Raw genomic sequence first — 14,923 nt, 5'->3', positions numbered from 1 at the left:
GGTCAAGACCTTTTTATTCACCAAGGCCTTTAACTGATTCTTCTTTGTTTTATTGGTCATTGTTTTTTATCAGCTGTTTTTTTCTTCTTTTTGAATGCATCCAGTTTTCTTTAAGCAATCATTAGCTTTATTATTTATAATGAACAATTATAGTGAATTTATTATTTATTCACATGGGTTGAAATAGCCCTCAGTTTGATAAGCGGAGCCTTCAAGCAAACTTACACAGCTGTCAGAACTGGAGAGATTGTATCTGCCCCATCTGAGTGAAGCCCTGCCATGGTGCACCCCTGTAGCCTCATGAAAAAGGGGTCTGTCCACTCCATTTCCATTAGGGGGGCTGCCCCACAGCAAAGGGGGTGGGGGCAAATGTATAACTGTGTTCCTTGGCCTACTAATCTTCCCTGGCTTCGGACTGTGTGGACTACAAAAATAAGTGCTGTTACGGAAGTTTTTCACAGTCTTGGCACTATAATGTTGATGGATAGGCATACATACACACATCCACTATTATTATTATTATTATTATTATAGATTTGCATGTCACTTTTAGAATCATGTATTTTTGTAGGAAAAACAAATTCTGGAAAAAGTGAAATAAGGTTGCAATCCTGTGCGCTGTCATTGGGAGCAAGACCTATCGAGCTCAGTCAGACTTACTTATGAGTAAACATGCATAGAATCAGGCTTCATATGACGCTTACTTCCAAGGTCAGTGTGTCAAGGATTGCGGCATAATATCTTACATCTAAGCATATTTGTTCATTAGTATATATCTTAAATGTAGAGCTTTGGCTATTGGGCGGTATAGAAATGAAATGAAACAATAAACAAACAAACAAACAAACAAATAAATGTCAGTTGACAGAGGTCTACAAATTATGTGTGATAGCAAAGCATTCGTTTCTGCTAGCTAGCTCTGAAGTCCACTTCCACTATGATAGTGCATTTGTCAAGACAGATACTGTCTAATTAAGGAAGCAATCCTATTGGGATAGGCGGCCATCTCCCGACTCGGAGGCGACTGCCTATCCAATGCAGGGTGGGCGGAGCACGGAGCGTGGAGGGGACCTTCTCCATGCTGCAGCTGCCCTGCATTTGCAGCTAGATGGCCAATTTCAGCTGTCTAGCCACAGGACTTTGGAGTGGGGTGGCGGGGGAAGGAGGTCAGACAACACGTAGGAAGTGCTGTACTGGCACTTCTGCACTCCCCACCCCCAGGAACGCTCCCTTTTGCCCAGCCCCGCGCTGCTCTTCCGAGCACGGAGCCCAGGGATGATCCATGCTGCCTACGAGGTAGCGAGAGAGGGGGTGGGAAGGTGGTTTTCTGGGAACTGACCTCAGGGCGTGGGCTCCGAGGTCGGTTCCCCAAACCCGAACAATTCTATGTCCGTCTAGCTGCTGTCTAGCAGCCATAGGATTGCACCCTAATCTGATGAAGATATATAACTCAGATTTTAGGTTGGGTGATGAGCATATGAAATTTCTTGTTTACTTTTAACCTGTGACTCATTACGCAGGTTTTTGACAGTTTTTCAAATTCACATTTTTGGTTTGCAGCTTAGCCAGTTTTATCACAAATCCAATTTGCAGTATAGTGCATATAGATGTTAGCTTCTTGTGGTGGTAAGTTCCCTAAAGAATTATGAGTAATAGGATCATTGGGGTTTCCAACAACCCAGTCTTAAAACACGCCAGACAAGATCTGGTAAAAGTGAGTTGCTACTCTGTGCCACTGAGATTAATGGAGTATAGCTAACTCATTTAATTTTCTACTGGTAAGAGAGAATCCATACAGACAACCAGCTTTACCACACATTCTGCCATATGCTTGATGTGTGGGAAGGTGGTGCAGAGGGTAAATACAAATGAGCATCCAACCATAATAGGAAATTGGTGGAAGACACCAACCTTTACCAAATATAATGGGTTGATTCCAGACTAACAGTTTAGCACCATTGAAGTTAGGAGGACTTAAATTAGTCATGATTAACTTTTCCCATCAATTTCATTGAGACTGAAGTGTGACTAACTTAGTTTGGATCCAACCCCTGATTCTGATGTCAGTGAACCTTTCTTCCACATAAGGTAATTTAGAAGCTGTGTGTGAATATGCAATGAGAAAATGTATGTCCTAAAATATCTAATCTAACTGTGGCCTCTAGCTTTCTGAATGCCATCACTACAAAAGCAGGTTGTATATTTTTCATTTAGGCCACATAATGCTGCATTTATGTAATGCCCATACTAAAAATTAAAGCTGCAGCTTTTGTAAGACATCTGCTGGTTTTTTTTGAGTAAGTACAATTAGGCAAATATCTGATTTAAACTGAGCAAACATAGCTTGAAAGCTAAATGTCAGTCTGTGCTGCTTCATCATTTATTTTCAAGGCAATCATGGTGGTTGGCACATCAAGCAAAAATTTAAAGTAGCAGTTTCGTGGTGATGACTATATAACATTCTGATGGTTTAAAATGAAACCAGAAGTGATTTGAGCAGTCATCTGTAACAAGCAGAAAATGTTGAAACTTGTTGTGTTTTTAATATGCCACAACTGATATCTACAGATAATTTTTGGATAATACATAATTGATATATTGGCATTTTCAGTGGGGTTTTTATGGTATTCTATGCTCTTTTAGAAACTTGCATGTTATTGGATTCCCTGCAACTCGTGTCTTGGTTTTGGAACACTTTATTTGATTGTAAATCCCATTTATTTCAGTAAAGCTTTCTTCTATATCCATGTGCTTATGTGGAAGAGCATAGCCTGAAACCACAAGCAGGGTTTACACTGAAGTTCCACCGAAATGAATGTGACTTCTGCATAATGAATGCATTCCAGAGAAAGCTAGGGCTGCCGTTATCCCATTAAATAGGCATATATACGCATTTAATATAAATGCTGACCATAAACACATTAGGCAGAAGTAAATTCATTCATTTCAGTGAAACATAGTTCAACATAATGCCCACTGTTCAGAGGTTGTAAGGGCACAAAGTGCCTGTTGTTGGTTATGGAAAAGCAAACTTTAAACGAACAAGGAATATTTTTTATTTTCAGTAGCTCTGGTTCTACATGCAGTTCTCATTCACTGGACTCTGGTCCTGAGAAAGATAGGTGTATCAAAGGAATGAAGCGTTTAACTCTGCCCTTAGGTCCATCACTTTCAGGGGGAATTATAGCTGAACTACATATTCAGCAAAATCAATGCGATAGAATTTTTCTTTAGATGAACTACAGAGATTGCAGTTTTATATATACCTATATATAAAATTCTTCATCGCAAATAAATCCCTGACTGTAAAAAACTAAAGCAACAGGGTAATTGTTTCTACCTCAGCCTTCTTCCTTATGCAATAGTTTTCTAAGTGCAGTGGGTATTTTTTTTAGTGTAGGGACATTTAAAAATGTAATTCCTCCAGCTCAGTGGCTCCAGGAAGGTTATTCTATGTGGCTGACTGAATGTGTAAATTAGCTCAGTGTATTTAGGTTTGGAGCATAAGACTAATTGATTTTAACTTTTGCTGAATCGCACCCAAGGGATGCAAGCTGAAGTCCTGTCTTAGCAGGGGCTCCCTGACCCCTCCTATGACAGGAAATAGTCTGCCTATTATTAGGTATTCCATGCTGTGTGCATGGGGAATTCCTCTGCTCGTAAAACAGAACATGAAAGGCCCAGTTTGAGTGAAACTCTCCTTGAGTATTGAAGCTACTAGCCCATGGTCAATGTGTTTGGGATCCAGTAGAAACATTCTGGCATGGTTGGGATGAAGATTAGAAAATAAGGAGCAAATCTGGATTTGAAAGGCAGCAGGATGTGGGTTTCTGATTTATTGACATGCTTTCAGGGGAAATTCCTGTGTTGTTAATACAGACATAAAGTAGTAAATACTAGTTTTCGTGTAGGAGTTGGAGCTCCTAATTTTATTGAATGCTTGCTTCAGTTTTTTAATTTAATACTAAGAAGAAAGCAGTGAGTGCAGACTGCATTTTATCTTGTGTATTTTATCTTGTAAATTTACCTAACTTCTGTAAAATTGTGGAGGGTGTAGTTTTGGAATCCATAGATACAGATGAGATTCATCTGGAAATCTTCAAAATTCAGTAGGAGGAAGTGTTGAGAAGAACAAATTATATTAGAAGCACAGATGCTGTGTGGGCTGATGTTTTTTTTCCCCTTGCAGTCAAAAGCCAAAAGTGCAAATTGAATATATAATCCAGATGCCAGATGGCTTCCACTTATACGTCATCTTCTGCTGGGTAATAACCAGGCTGTTTCTTTCAGGGGGGTAGAGGGAGGTATTACCCAGCGAAACTCTTCCCATATATGTATTTTTGGCCATCCATAACAAACACAGATTGTGCTAAGGTCAAATAATTTCTTAAACAACATCTCTAAATGAAATGTCGGAGGCCTGCTGAACAGAACTACATAGTCTCCATTCTGACTGATTATTAGAGATATCTCACAAGTACTTCTCAATATGAAAATCAAATGCTCTCAGAATTTGTTCTTTGCCAATCATGGTAGAGTTTTGAATGAGGATAGACAATGTAATATCTGCAGGTCATATCTGACTTTTCCAGGCCTGCCACCTCCTCTTGCCCTGCAAATGCAAGGATGCTGAAGAGGATGGCAAGCTTGTGTAGTCAGTGTACATGGTGGGCATGTGTGACTATGTCTGCTGAAGGGGAAAAGCTCTGGCTGCATGAGCAGGATTCAGGAAAACAGACCAGGAAGCCAGATTTCACTATAACTTCTGTTGTGTGCGACCCAGGACCTGCGGTTAATTGCTTCCATGGTTTAAAATTGGCTTGCAGTCTTGGCTCTGTTGGGAGCAATTAACCATAGTTCATGGGTTTCACATAATGGGAAGCTATGGTTAATTGTGGCTTCCTGGTTAGTTTTTTCCCACTCACGCAAAGAGAGGGGGGAAGCATGAGCTGCATGCGCTCACACACTGCTTGTGCATAGCCTGGCATGGTAAGTCAGGATTTTTATTTTAGTTGATTTCTTTATATGCCACTTTAGTGGCAGAATTATATGCCACTTTATTTCTGATAAGATTCCCAATGGTGAACAAGAAAAAAAGAAAAAAGGAATCAAAATACAGGATTAAAATATTTACAATCAGGTTATGCCAATAGAACCATGGCTGGTCAGTCAGGAAAGGCTTGTTTAAATAAAAATCTTTTCAGCAGGCTTAGCATTAGCATGTGTGCACCCAGACATTAGCTTAGTTCAGATGTAATGATAAGCCAGGTTTCCAAGAGAACATGGCTTATGACTCCAGGTGTCTGAAGACAGATAAACCAGATGTTGTTCAAGCACGGTAAGCCAGGGTTCCCCCATAACCCTTACTTATTGTTGCATGTGATCTGCGCCATATTCTACTTCTCCTCTGGAGGACGATAATAAAACCTCCTTTCAAGTTTAGAATTTAGAGCCTGAGCTGCTTTTGACCTACATGAATATTCAAGAGCCATGCTGAAAGAAGTGAAGCTTGCCTGCTGTCTTGTGCTAGGCCAGTGTTCCCCAGAGTGGCACCCTCCAGAAGGGTTAGATTACAACTCCCATCACCATTGGCCAATACATTGGCCTGCCCGGACCTTAAGATCATCATCAGCGGCCCTTCTCCGTGAGCTCCTGCCAAAGGAAGTGAGGCGGGTGGCTACTAGGAGGAGGGCTTTTTCTGTTGTGGCACCCCGGCTCTGGAATGAGCTCCCTAGTGAGGTTCGCCTGGTGCCTACATTGTATTCCTTTCGGCGCCAGGTGAAGACCTTTTTATTTTCCCAGGCATTTTAGCATTTTAGCTTTCTAAATTTTTATCTTTGCTGTTTTAAATCTGTATTTTAAACTCCTGCACTGCTGCTAGGTTTTATAGTGGTTGTATTGTTATATTGTGGTTTTAATGTTCTATATATTTTAAATTGTTTTATTGTGTGTTGTTTGGGTTTAATTTTTGTGAACCGCCCAGAGAGCTTCGGCTATTGGGCGGTATAGAAATAAATAAATAAATAAATAAATACAGAGTGTCTTGCTGGGAATGATGGGCGTTGCAGTCCAACACATCCAGAGGGGCACCAGGTTGGGGGAGGCTGTGCTGTGCTGCTAAATCCTGGCCCGCTGGCGGCTATTGCGCATTTTAGTTACACAGTAGAAAGGAACAAGACCAATCGCAGTGTCGCAGTGACAGGAAAAGTGGCAAAGGTGCGAGAGAACCTTTGTATGCTTTACCAGTCCACACACTCGGTCAATATTGGAGGTGCTTCCAAGTGTTCCTCCAGCAACATCACAGGTGCAGCAGGTGTCCACACGCTATAGGGCTTTTTCAATCATGGCACCTAGGTGATGGAACACCTAGCTGAGAGAGATCTGCTTGGCTCCGTCGCTGCTTGCCTTCTGGTGATCTGTGAAAACTTGGGTATTTCAGCTAGTTTTGGGGGTCAAGCTGATTATTATTCTGAGTTACATTTATGATGCTTTCTGCTTGGTGATTCTCATGGTATTTTTAAAGTTTTGTTTTATAACCTGTTTTATTTGCTTTTTATGTATATCAGAAGGTGTCTTTTTAGACAGAAACGCAGGATCAGAATATTTTTAAATAAATACATGTATAACCTTTCCTAAATGCATTTACTTGGAAGCAGCCCTGTTCATTTCACTGCATATTATTTTAAATTAAGGTCCATTCTAAGCATTGTGAAAGTCCTATTTGAAAAGAACAGAAGACTGTATATGTGCGACAACTGTATATCTGTCTATTGTGTTGCATGACACCCTAACCTTTTTTCTCTTTTAGGATTCTTCTTTTTAAAGTTCAGTCTTTCTCTCTTTCTTCTTTGCAGTAGTCCCAGTCTAGTAATCTCTGTCTCCCCCATCTTTCCTTCCTTTCTTTCTGCTTCCTGAAGCAAAACATGCAAACAAAAGCGGGATAATATTCTTCCTCCTTTTTCCCCAACCAAAAGAGATCTGGGAAGTTCAAACAAAATGTTTTCTGTGGCACACTTCTAAGCACAGTACAATTTATGCACTGTTTAAAAGGAATGGGAACCCTGCATATTGAACAATAGGAATGTCAAGTTATGTTGTTGTTTTGTGTCAGGGCTACATTATCTTATTATTGCAGTGATTTTAAAAACTGGGGTAAAATCTTTAATTTTTTTCAAAGCAGGAGTTGCAAATAACATAAATTGACAGGAACTTGCTCACCTGTGGGAGCATGATCCCTTCACTCTGATTAAAATGCCATCCTCTGACACTACCACATAGTTGCTTTAATGCCATCAGTGCATATAAACTTGGGGATAGGCAGAATTCAGGACTGTTAGATCTATTTCATTTTTTTAATAGAACCCTAAGATCTACCTACCAGAGCCAGTTCCAAAAGATATGCACATAGAATTCAATAATGTTCTGAGCCTAGGAATTTGTTTTCAGTACCAGAGCTGAACTGAACACAGTCCTTTCACATAAAAGACCACTCCTGGTTACTCCAAGCTTTCTTCATTTCAGCAGCCTAATGTAGGTGGTGGTGTGGGCAGTCATTTTGTTGCTATTGTGAAACTAGTGGGAGTTAGTAGCTCTTACTGATCTACAGCAAACCATCCAGAGATCCACCAGAGGAGATCTTGATCTACCTTCTGCAGACCCCTGACTATTTCTGCTCCATAGGAGGAATTGCCATTGGAAAGATTGCTTCAGAAAGCATACTTTCTGGTTGGAGGACTAATAACTCCACTCTAAGGGCATCAGGTCTTTCCAGCCTCACCAGTACCCACTCTTCAAGCCAATAACATTATTTGAGTGGTTGGTCACTTGGGTGTATTATTAATCTTGCACAGTCACCCATATTTTTATGGGAAACAAATGCTGTCAACTTAGAAAAGATATCAAAAGACAAACATACAATGTTTTCGGCAGTGTTCTTCTTGGTAGTTGCTCTACCACCCCTAAGACTTCAAAATTACTAGACTGAAAATCGGGATATGGCACATAATGGATGTATGAAAGCTCTTATCCCCCCACCCACCCCGGCCGGGAAAAGCCTTTCACTTTCAAAAGTATGTTCTAAGTGGCAGAATGTTGCTTGGGGATTCTTGTCTAATCAAGCTTGAGGGCCAAAACAACAATTCGCTCAAAGCAGCAAATAAGACCTGCTCTCGTTTGGCATTAGACATTCATATGGCTTCTGCTAACTCTCAAGCCAAATACTTACAAATATTAAGCATCTCAAAGTATAGGAGGACCTTTATTTGTGCACGTTTTAATGTGATAGCCTCAGTCCTTTGGGATGGAATAAGGTATCTCCCTAATTTTTTTAACAGACTATGTCCTTATGACATTGAGATTAAAACAGTAAGCCATGTTTTTCTTTTCTGTAATTTTTATTGATATCCCTGTAATGAGTTAATTAACCCATTAATTTCTTTGTATAGTGGAAGATCCTCTGAATACTTCATTCTTTTTCTTCTTTATGATACAAAAGAGACTACAGGGACTGTAGCTAAATATTTGCTTAGAGCAATGAGGATATTATTGAACTAGACTAATTTTTCTTCTTTCTTTTTCTGTTTTTCTTTTTTTATTGTACGATTAAAGATATTTGACGTATGTTTTAGGATTTTATTTCTGTAAGTCAAGCAAATACTTTGTATTTTATTTTTATTCTCCCATGTCTGTTGTTCTACAGGTCTTATTGTGAGCTCTGTTCAATAAACAGATTGAATGAATCAGGATGTATATATGCACGTATGTATGTATATATATATATTTAAATCTGTATCTAGCAGGTCCTCTATTTTACTTTATATTAGTCACAGGAGGCCTGATTCGGAGTGGAGGGTAGAGGGCTTTTAAGATCTGGATTGGATGCTCCTTCATCTACTATAGAGTAAAAATGATGGGGGAAAAAGACATAGCTGCTAGATATGGAGTTAAATTCAAGTCTGTTTTGGCCCTGAGGACAAAGGTTTAGGGTGCTTCCAGGCTGAGGACTCCTAATGCTACCAATCAAAGGCATTTTGTTCTGGTGAGAAAAAAGACAGAATACGTAGTGGGAAAACACAGGAGGGTTACAAACGGAAGACATCTTCTGGATGATTGTTGGTATTTTTGATATTAGATGACCATGGATAATCTGTCACAGATGAGTGTGACTGAGGTCCTGCTCAGTCATGCATATTCATCCCCACGGCCAGCATTGGGGGTTGAAATGGTTGCACCCCTGCTGAGGCCTGAAGCCTTGCAAAGGGCCCAGCACCAACCATCAGAGAATCCTGGCTTTACTGTTGCTGCCTGTTTACCTGCCCTCTCTGAGCATGCAAGCAGTGGCAAAAGTGAAGGGATGGGAGTAGCATCTTCCTCTTGCTTTGTTGTTATACTGTACCTCTGGGCATTTGTGTGGATTAGGCCGAGAGGGAGTGTGAGTGGGCAGTGGTGACAGTGGCAAGGAGAAAGTGGGTCCACTCAGGAAGTGGGGACACTGAGGGCCTTTTGCCGAAGGGCCCCCAAAACCTGAACTGGCACTATTCAACCTTCAGTGCCCACAATATCCAATGATGTCTAGAATGCATGAAAAAGCCACTGGTAATAGAAAACCACAGGCATTCTTTTCAATGGAAGCAGATCCCTAAAATTGTGAATAATTTCAAGTATTCAGGGATAGACACATATGTGATTGTTCATGAGTCACTTCTGTTTGGGGACAAAGATGAGATTTCATCAACATGTACAGTGCGAGAGGGTGAATAGCACACAGGTCTTTATAAGCATACCGTTTAGCGTTGTCATTCTAGGGTCAAATAACCAAGTTTTCCAAGAAAGTAAAGAAAAAAATGAAAAAGGTGGGCAAGGAGTGTTGAAATCAGGCAAGGCCTTTATTGACTATATACGATCTATCCTGCATGCTTGTAGATTTCCTAGCTGAAACCCTATTACATGCCTAGGGAACATGCTGCAGCTGTTCTTTTACTCTTCTGACATTCCTGCCTCAAATATACAGGATTCTGTTTTGCACATAGTTGCTTATGGCATCTGCTTTTAAATGTTATAAAATTTGTCTATCAACTCTATGTTCCTCCTTGTTTTTCATTTGCTTTTGAAGGGAAATCAAGCAGAGATAGCAGAACTATTTTATAATTGATTGTGTTGTCAGAGAGAGTGATTAGAAGCTACAGTTGAAAAATGTCTTGCGTGCTACCATCATAGAGTACGATGCAGTTAACTGCTCTGCAGGAAAACTGAAAATAAACCTATATGTCTGTGTTTATCTTCCCTTAAACTCTGTGTGTGTGTGTGTGTGTGTACGTGCATGCACGTGTGTGTGTGCTGGGTTGTAAGGGGTTGATCCAAAGATACTTAGATGACACAAATAGACAGATACGGGTTTTATCTCCATTGTGTATATAAGAGCTAAATAAAGTATAAAAGCTAAATAAACTATATTGTTAAAATCTACTCTTGGCTTTCAGTAGGCAGCTCAGAGATCACAAGTATCCAGGCCTCTCCAACCAGGCTACAAAGTTCTGTTCTGTTCCTCCACCACAATCACTGCTTCATGTGTGGTGTGCAAACAAGCTGTGTTGAGCTTATACAGTGTAACATTTGCAATCCCTTAACCATGGTTAAGAGTTTGGGAAGGCCACAGCATTATGCCTCCTTGGCATGAATCCCCCTCCCCAAAGATAACATTTATAGAATTCACAATTAATCAGGATTTTATTTGAAACCTAATTAAGTTAGCATTAACCATGGTTAGTCAATGTAACAATTGACCATGGTTAAGGCCAGAGGGGGCAGGGAAGCTTGCAAACATGTTGCCTCTCTTTGAACTCTTACATGTGATTATAGGATTTCGAGTGTTACATCTGTATAGGTTCGTAGAGTGCTTTAGCAGGTGGTTAGAATATAAACCATGGGAAATAAATAAATACCAGTCGTAAGCTTCAGTTGGTTGTGCCCTAGGACAGGGCCGAGCACAGTGAGATATACCTTGTTTTTTATTTGAACCCTGAGATCCACCAACTGAAGCTTGGTACAAAAGATATGCATGTTGAATTAAAGAATTTTGTGCCCAGGCATTTGTTTTGAGTATCAGAACTAAACTGAGCTCACAGTCCTAACACACAAAAAAACATTCCTGGTCACTCTCATCCCCAGCATTCTTCATTTCAGCAATATAACATTTGGGGCGGTTGTCATTTTGTTGTTGCCATTAATAACAGTTTGAAATTGGAAATCCTTGCTGTCTACTTCAAATCACCCAGATCCCAATCTATTGTTTATTTCTTTATTTATTGCATTAATATCTCACCTTTTTTCCTCTTGCAAGGAACCCAAGGCGGCTTACATTATCCCCCTCCTCTCTGTTTTATCCTCACAACAACCACCCTGTGAGGTAGGTTGGGCTGAGAATCTGTGACTGGCTCAAAGTCACCCAGAGAGCTACCATGGCTGAGTGGGGACTAGAACCCGGATGTCCCGACTCCCAGTCCAACTCTCTCACCACTACACCACACTGGCTTCTCCTCAGTTCTGCCCCAGCGGAGCGTACTCTCAGTTCTGTCGGTAACCTAAGCTCAGAACACTCTTTTGATGACGCTGTCTGAATGATGAGGGTGCAGACAATCATTTTTCCACAATCCCTTATCTGTGGAGATTGTGAAATCCCAACTTGATGCTTTTCCAGAAACAGTATATTTATATGGTCATATCTGTGCTTAATATTTCAGGGTTTTTCTTTTGTTTTTATATTACCAAAGATTCAAGGTGAGTACTTTAAGCCCTCAAACCATGTGCAGGCAAAATATGAAATTCTACTTATTTTCACTTTACCGCATTACCCATGCCTGATAACTAAGCTATGAGTTTTTGAAAATTGGCAAAATCTTTTCCACAACTGGATCCTCTTAATCTAGTTTATGTCTCTGATGAGTTGGCTCTTATTCATCATGCTTTGCTCATACAAGTGGGATTTTCCCACATATGCCAACTTGAATAAGGCTTCCTTTCTTTTTCACTAATAATCAGATAATTACACATATAGTGGTTTTACATTTTCCTTCACAGACTACTGGCTTTGTATCTTGGTACCTTGTGGATTTCAGTTATGAAATCTCTGCTGGAGTGATTAATCGTACCACAAGAAGAAAATAAAAGCCCAAGGCTTAAGTTGTCCTGGAGGAGCACCTTTCTGGGGAGAACAGCCAATCCTAAAATCACTCCATTGAGAAATCTGCTCTTCCAAGGTATTAGTAAATTGGAGAGGAGCAGTTTGCCGTGTTTACAAAAGTAATATCTAAGTAATGCATCTGCGCACAACCCTAAGTAGGGGGAAAATTATTCTGTGTGATAGCGCACTGCTTATAATGCTGTCTTAATAATGGAATCTGCACTAAATTGTTTTTTTGCTAAATAAAATCCCTGTTTTATTTCAGTTGATGTCCATCACTGTGTTAGGAGTTTCTGCCTGGATGAGGGACTACTTGAATAATGTGCTCACTTTAACTGCAGACACAAGGTAGGCTTGTCAGGGTCAGCTAAAACCTGGCTGTCCTCATGCAGCTGGGTTTCGAAGGAGGGAAGCGAAACTGTCAATGGGGTGGGTGCCTGCCTCCCCCTCCCCTTCTCTGTGTCATAGTCAGTGGAGGCTGGTGGCTCTGAAGTCAGTGGGGTACTGAATCCGCTCTGGATTTCAGTCAGAACTCTAAAGGAGCGATCCAAGGTGCGGAGAGCTCCTTTAGAGTTCTGACTGAAACCCAGACGGATCCACTGCCCCACTGACATTGGAGCCACCGGCTTCCACTGGTCATAGACCTGCCTGTGTAAAACCAGCGAAAAGGGCTTGCATTTTGTATAATACTTCTGTGATGATTTAAAAAGAAAAACTGGGATACTCCTGTTTTAGAGAATACTACTGTGTTTTGGGGTCTGAGTTGTAGGCAGCAGACAGAGGGGAGGCAGGAGTTGTGCTAGGCAGTCAGAGCCAAGGGACCAAGTCAGAGAGAGGGACACAGCAGAGCGAGGAAGACGGATGTTGTTCAGACAAAGGCCCGTCCTGAACAAGAAGCCCTTTATAGCTTTTCATTTCTAGGAGGGCCTAGGTGGCCAGCCTGGGTGGGCAGAGCTGGTCCAGAGCTTGAGAATACTTCACTACTCCAGAAGATCAGGGGCCATAGCTCAGTGGTAGAGCACATGCATTGCATGCAAAACGTTCCAGGTTCACTCTCTGGCACCCCCAGGAAGAACTGTCTGAAACTGCGGAGAGCCACTGCCATAAGTGTTGAGAATATTGGGCTAGATGGAGCAATGGTCTGCCTCAGTATAACACAACTTCCTACATTCCTGAGATGCCCTAGACTTCAGTCCTGGTGGCTCACCATGTGAGGCAACTGCACACAGTTGAGGGTTCCCACTTCTAGCCCCGGAAGTTCCTGATACGTGTTTGCATGGGCAGAGGCAAACATGTTTAATGCTGGGTTCCACAAACGTTGGAGGGACTTGGTAAGCCAGCCATTGTTCCTGGTAGCCAGCGAGCATGCCTTTCACCCTTCTTGCTCTACAGGAGGAAAGCGTATCCCTCTTCTACCCCACTGCCTGACAAATAGGCTTTTTTTTTTTTTTACAGGTGAGGGGTGGTGAGCAGTGTGTGTGAATTTGTGCAGCAACTCCTTTCCTCTGATCCATAACATCGATGGTACATCCCAGCACAAGATGCAGCTGGATGCCATTTTGAAAGGGGCATTCTGCCTCCATGTATTGCTGGCAATTAAAAAAAAGATATTATTACTCCTGTTTAGGGTATATTGGAAACTTTCCCTGCTGATCACCAGGATTAAACTTCTGCTCTTTGCTGGCAACTGTATTTATGGATGCCCCTATTAGCTAGTTCTGTAGGAGTTATTCATGAGGGTGTGTCTGGTTCTTGTAGGTCTGGGGTGAAGAACCTTTTTCAGCCTGAGGGCCAATTTCCATTTTGGAGAAGCTCTCAGGGGTTACGTTCCAGTGGTTGGCAGGGCCGAAGGCAAAAGGGGCAGAGCCTCAAATACCAAAAATACCAGCATATTTTATCTTAAGACTTTTACTGCCAGTAACTAAGCCTTAGGAGAGGCATTTCAACCTTTTAGAATGGGGAAACTGCACAAAAGCTGAGAAACACCAAACAGCCTATGGTTGGGGGAATGGGGACTTTTGGGGTTCTGCACCCTTGTTGTAGGCTTTGTATACATAACCTCCACTTTCCCTCATTATGGCAGAATCATGTGTGAGGATTTCCCAGAGTTCTCTCCTCTATTTTCCAGAGAGGAAGTAATTCTTTGTGTGGTAGGCACAAGAATCCTGAGGACTCCACAGTGCCACACCCTTCTCAATTTAATCTTCTCTTAGTAGGAACAGTAGAGGAATTAGAGAAGATTAGGGCCTTGATCAATTGGAGTAACTGATCAGTGTTCTTTTGTGGGCCATGTTCTCGCAACTAGGACCCTCTCTCAGCCTGTTCAGCAGGGGAAGGCAACCAGTTTTGGTCCAGATTATCCTGTCACCCCCAGACGAAGCTGGTGGGACAGATGACATCAAGGGGGACAGGCCCCGTAGCCCCTCCCTGTCCCAAGGCATTATTTGCACCACTGGCCACTTAAAAAAACAAAGTATCTGTGCAGACAGAGGCCCAGAGAAAGGGACCTATCCCGGGGCTAGCATGAGCCAGCTCCTGCAAACTACCAGCCAAGCTGGGCTGCTCCTTCCCACACTGCTCACACATCCCGATTGGGGTGTGAACAGCAGCACAAGAAGGGACTCTGCAGGCGCTTGCAGGAGCCTGTTCCTGCAAGCCCTACCCGAGTAGTGTAGGGAAATCCTTAATCTCTGATCAGAGATAGGAAAGGATTTCCTTTTGCACTGCTTCCCCTTGATGGGTGGG

General features: G+C 41.7%; 1 protein-coding gene across 2 annotated transcripts in view; it reads left to right on the top strand.

Annotated features, from left to right (window-relative positions):
* The window catches only part of TSPAN12 (tetraspanin 12), a 126,031-nt gene that overhangs the window by 56,518 nt on the left and 54,590 nt on the right, over nucleotides 1–14,923 (top strand). For both annotated transcript variants that reach the window (XM_084810853.1, XM_084810854.1), the window contains one exon: nucleotides 12,444–12,526. In XM_084810853.1, the coding sequence (XP_084666979.1) occupies nucleotides 12,444–12,526 (83 nt within the window). The remainder of the gene's footprint in view (nucleotides 1–12,443; nucleotides 12,527–14,923) is intronic.

This window comes from Heloderma suspectum, chromosome 7, assembly GCF_057233095.1.
Source record: "Heloderma suspectum isolate Gila_16-S chromosome 7, 16-S_ref, whole genome shotgun sequence".
Taxonomy (NCBI): Eukaryota; Metazoa; Chordata; class Lepidosauria; order Squamata; family Helodermatidae; genus Heloderma; species Heloderma suspectum.
The sequence above is the reverse complement of the archived record's forward strand: the minus strand, read 5'-3'. Positions and strand labels throughout refer to the sequence as shown.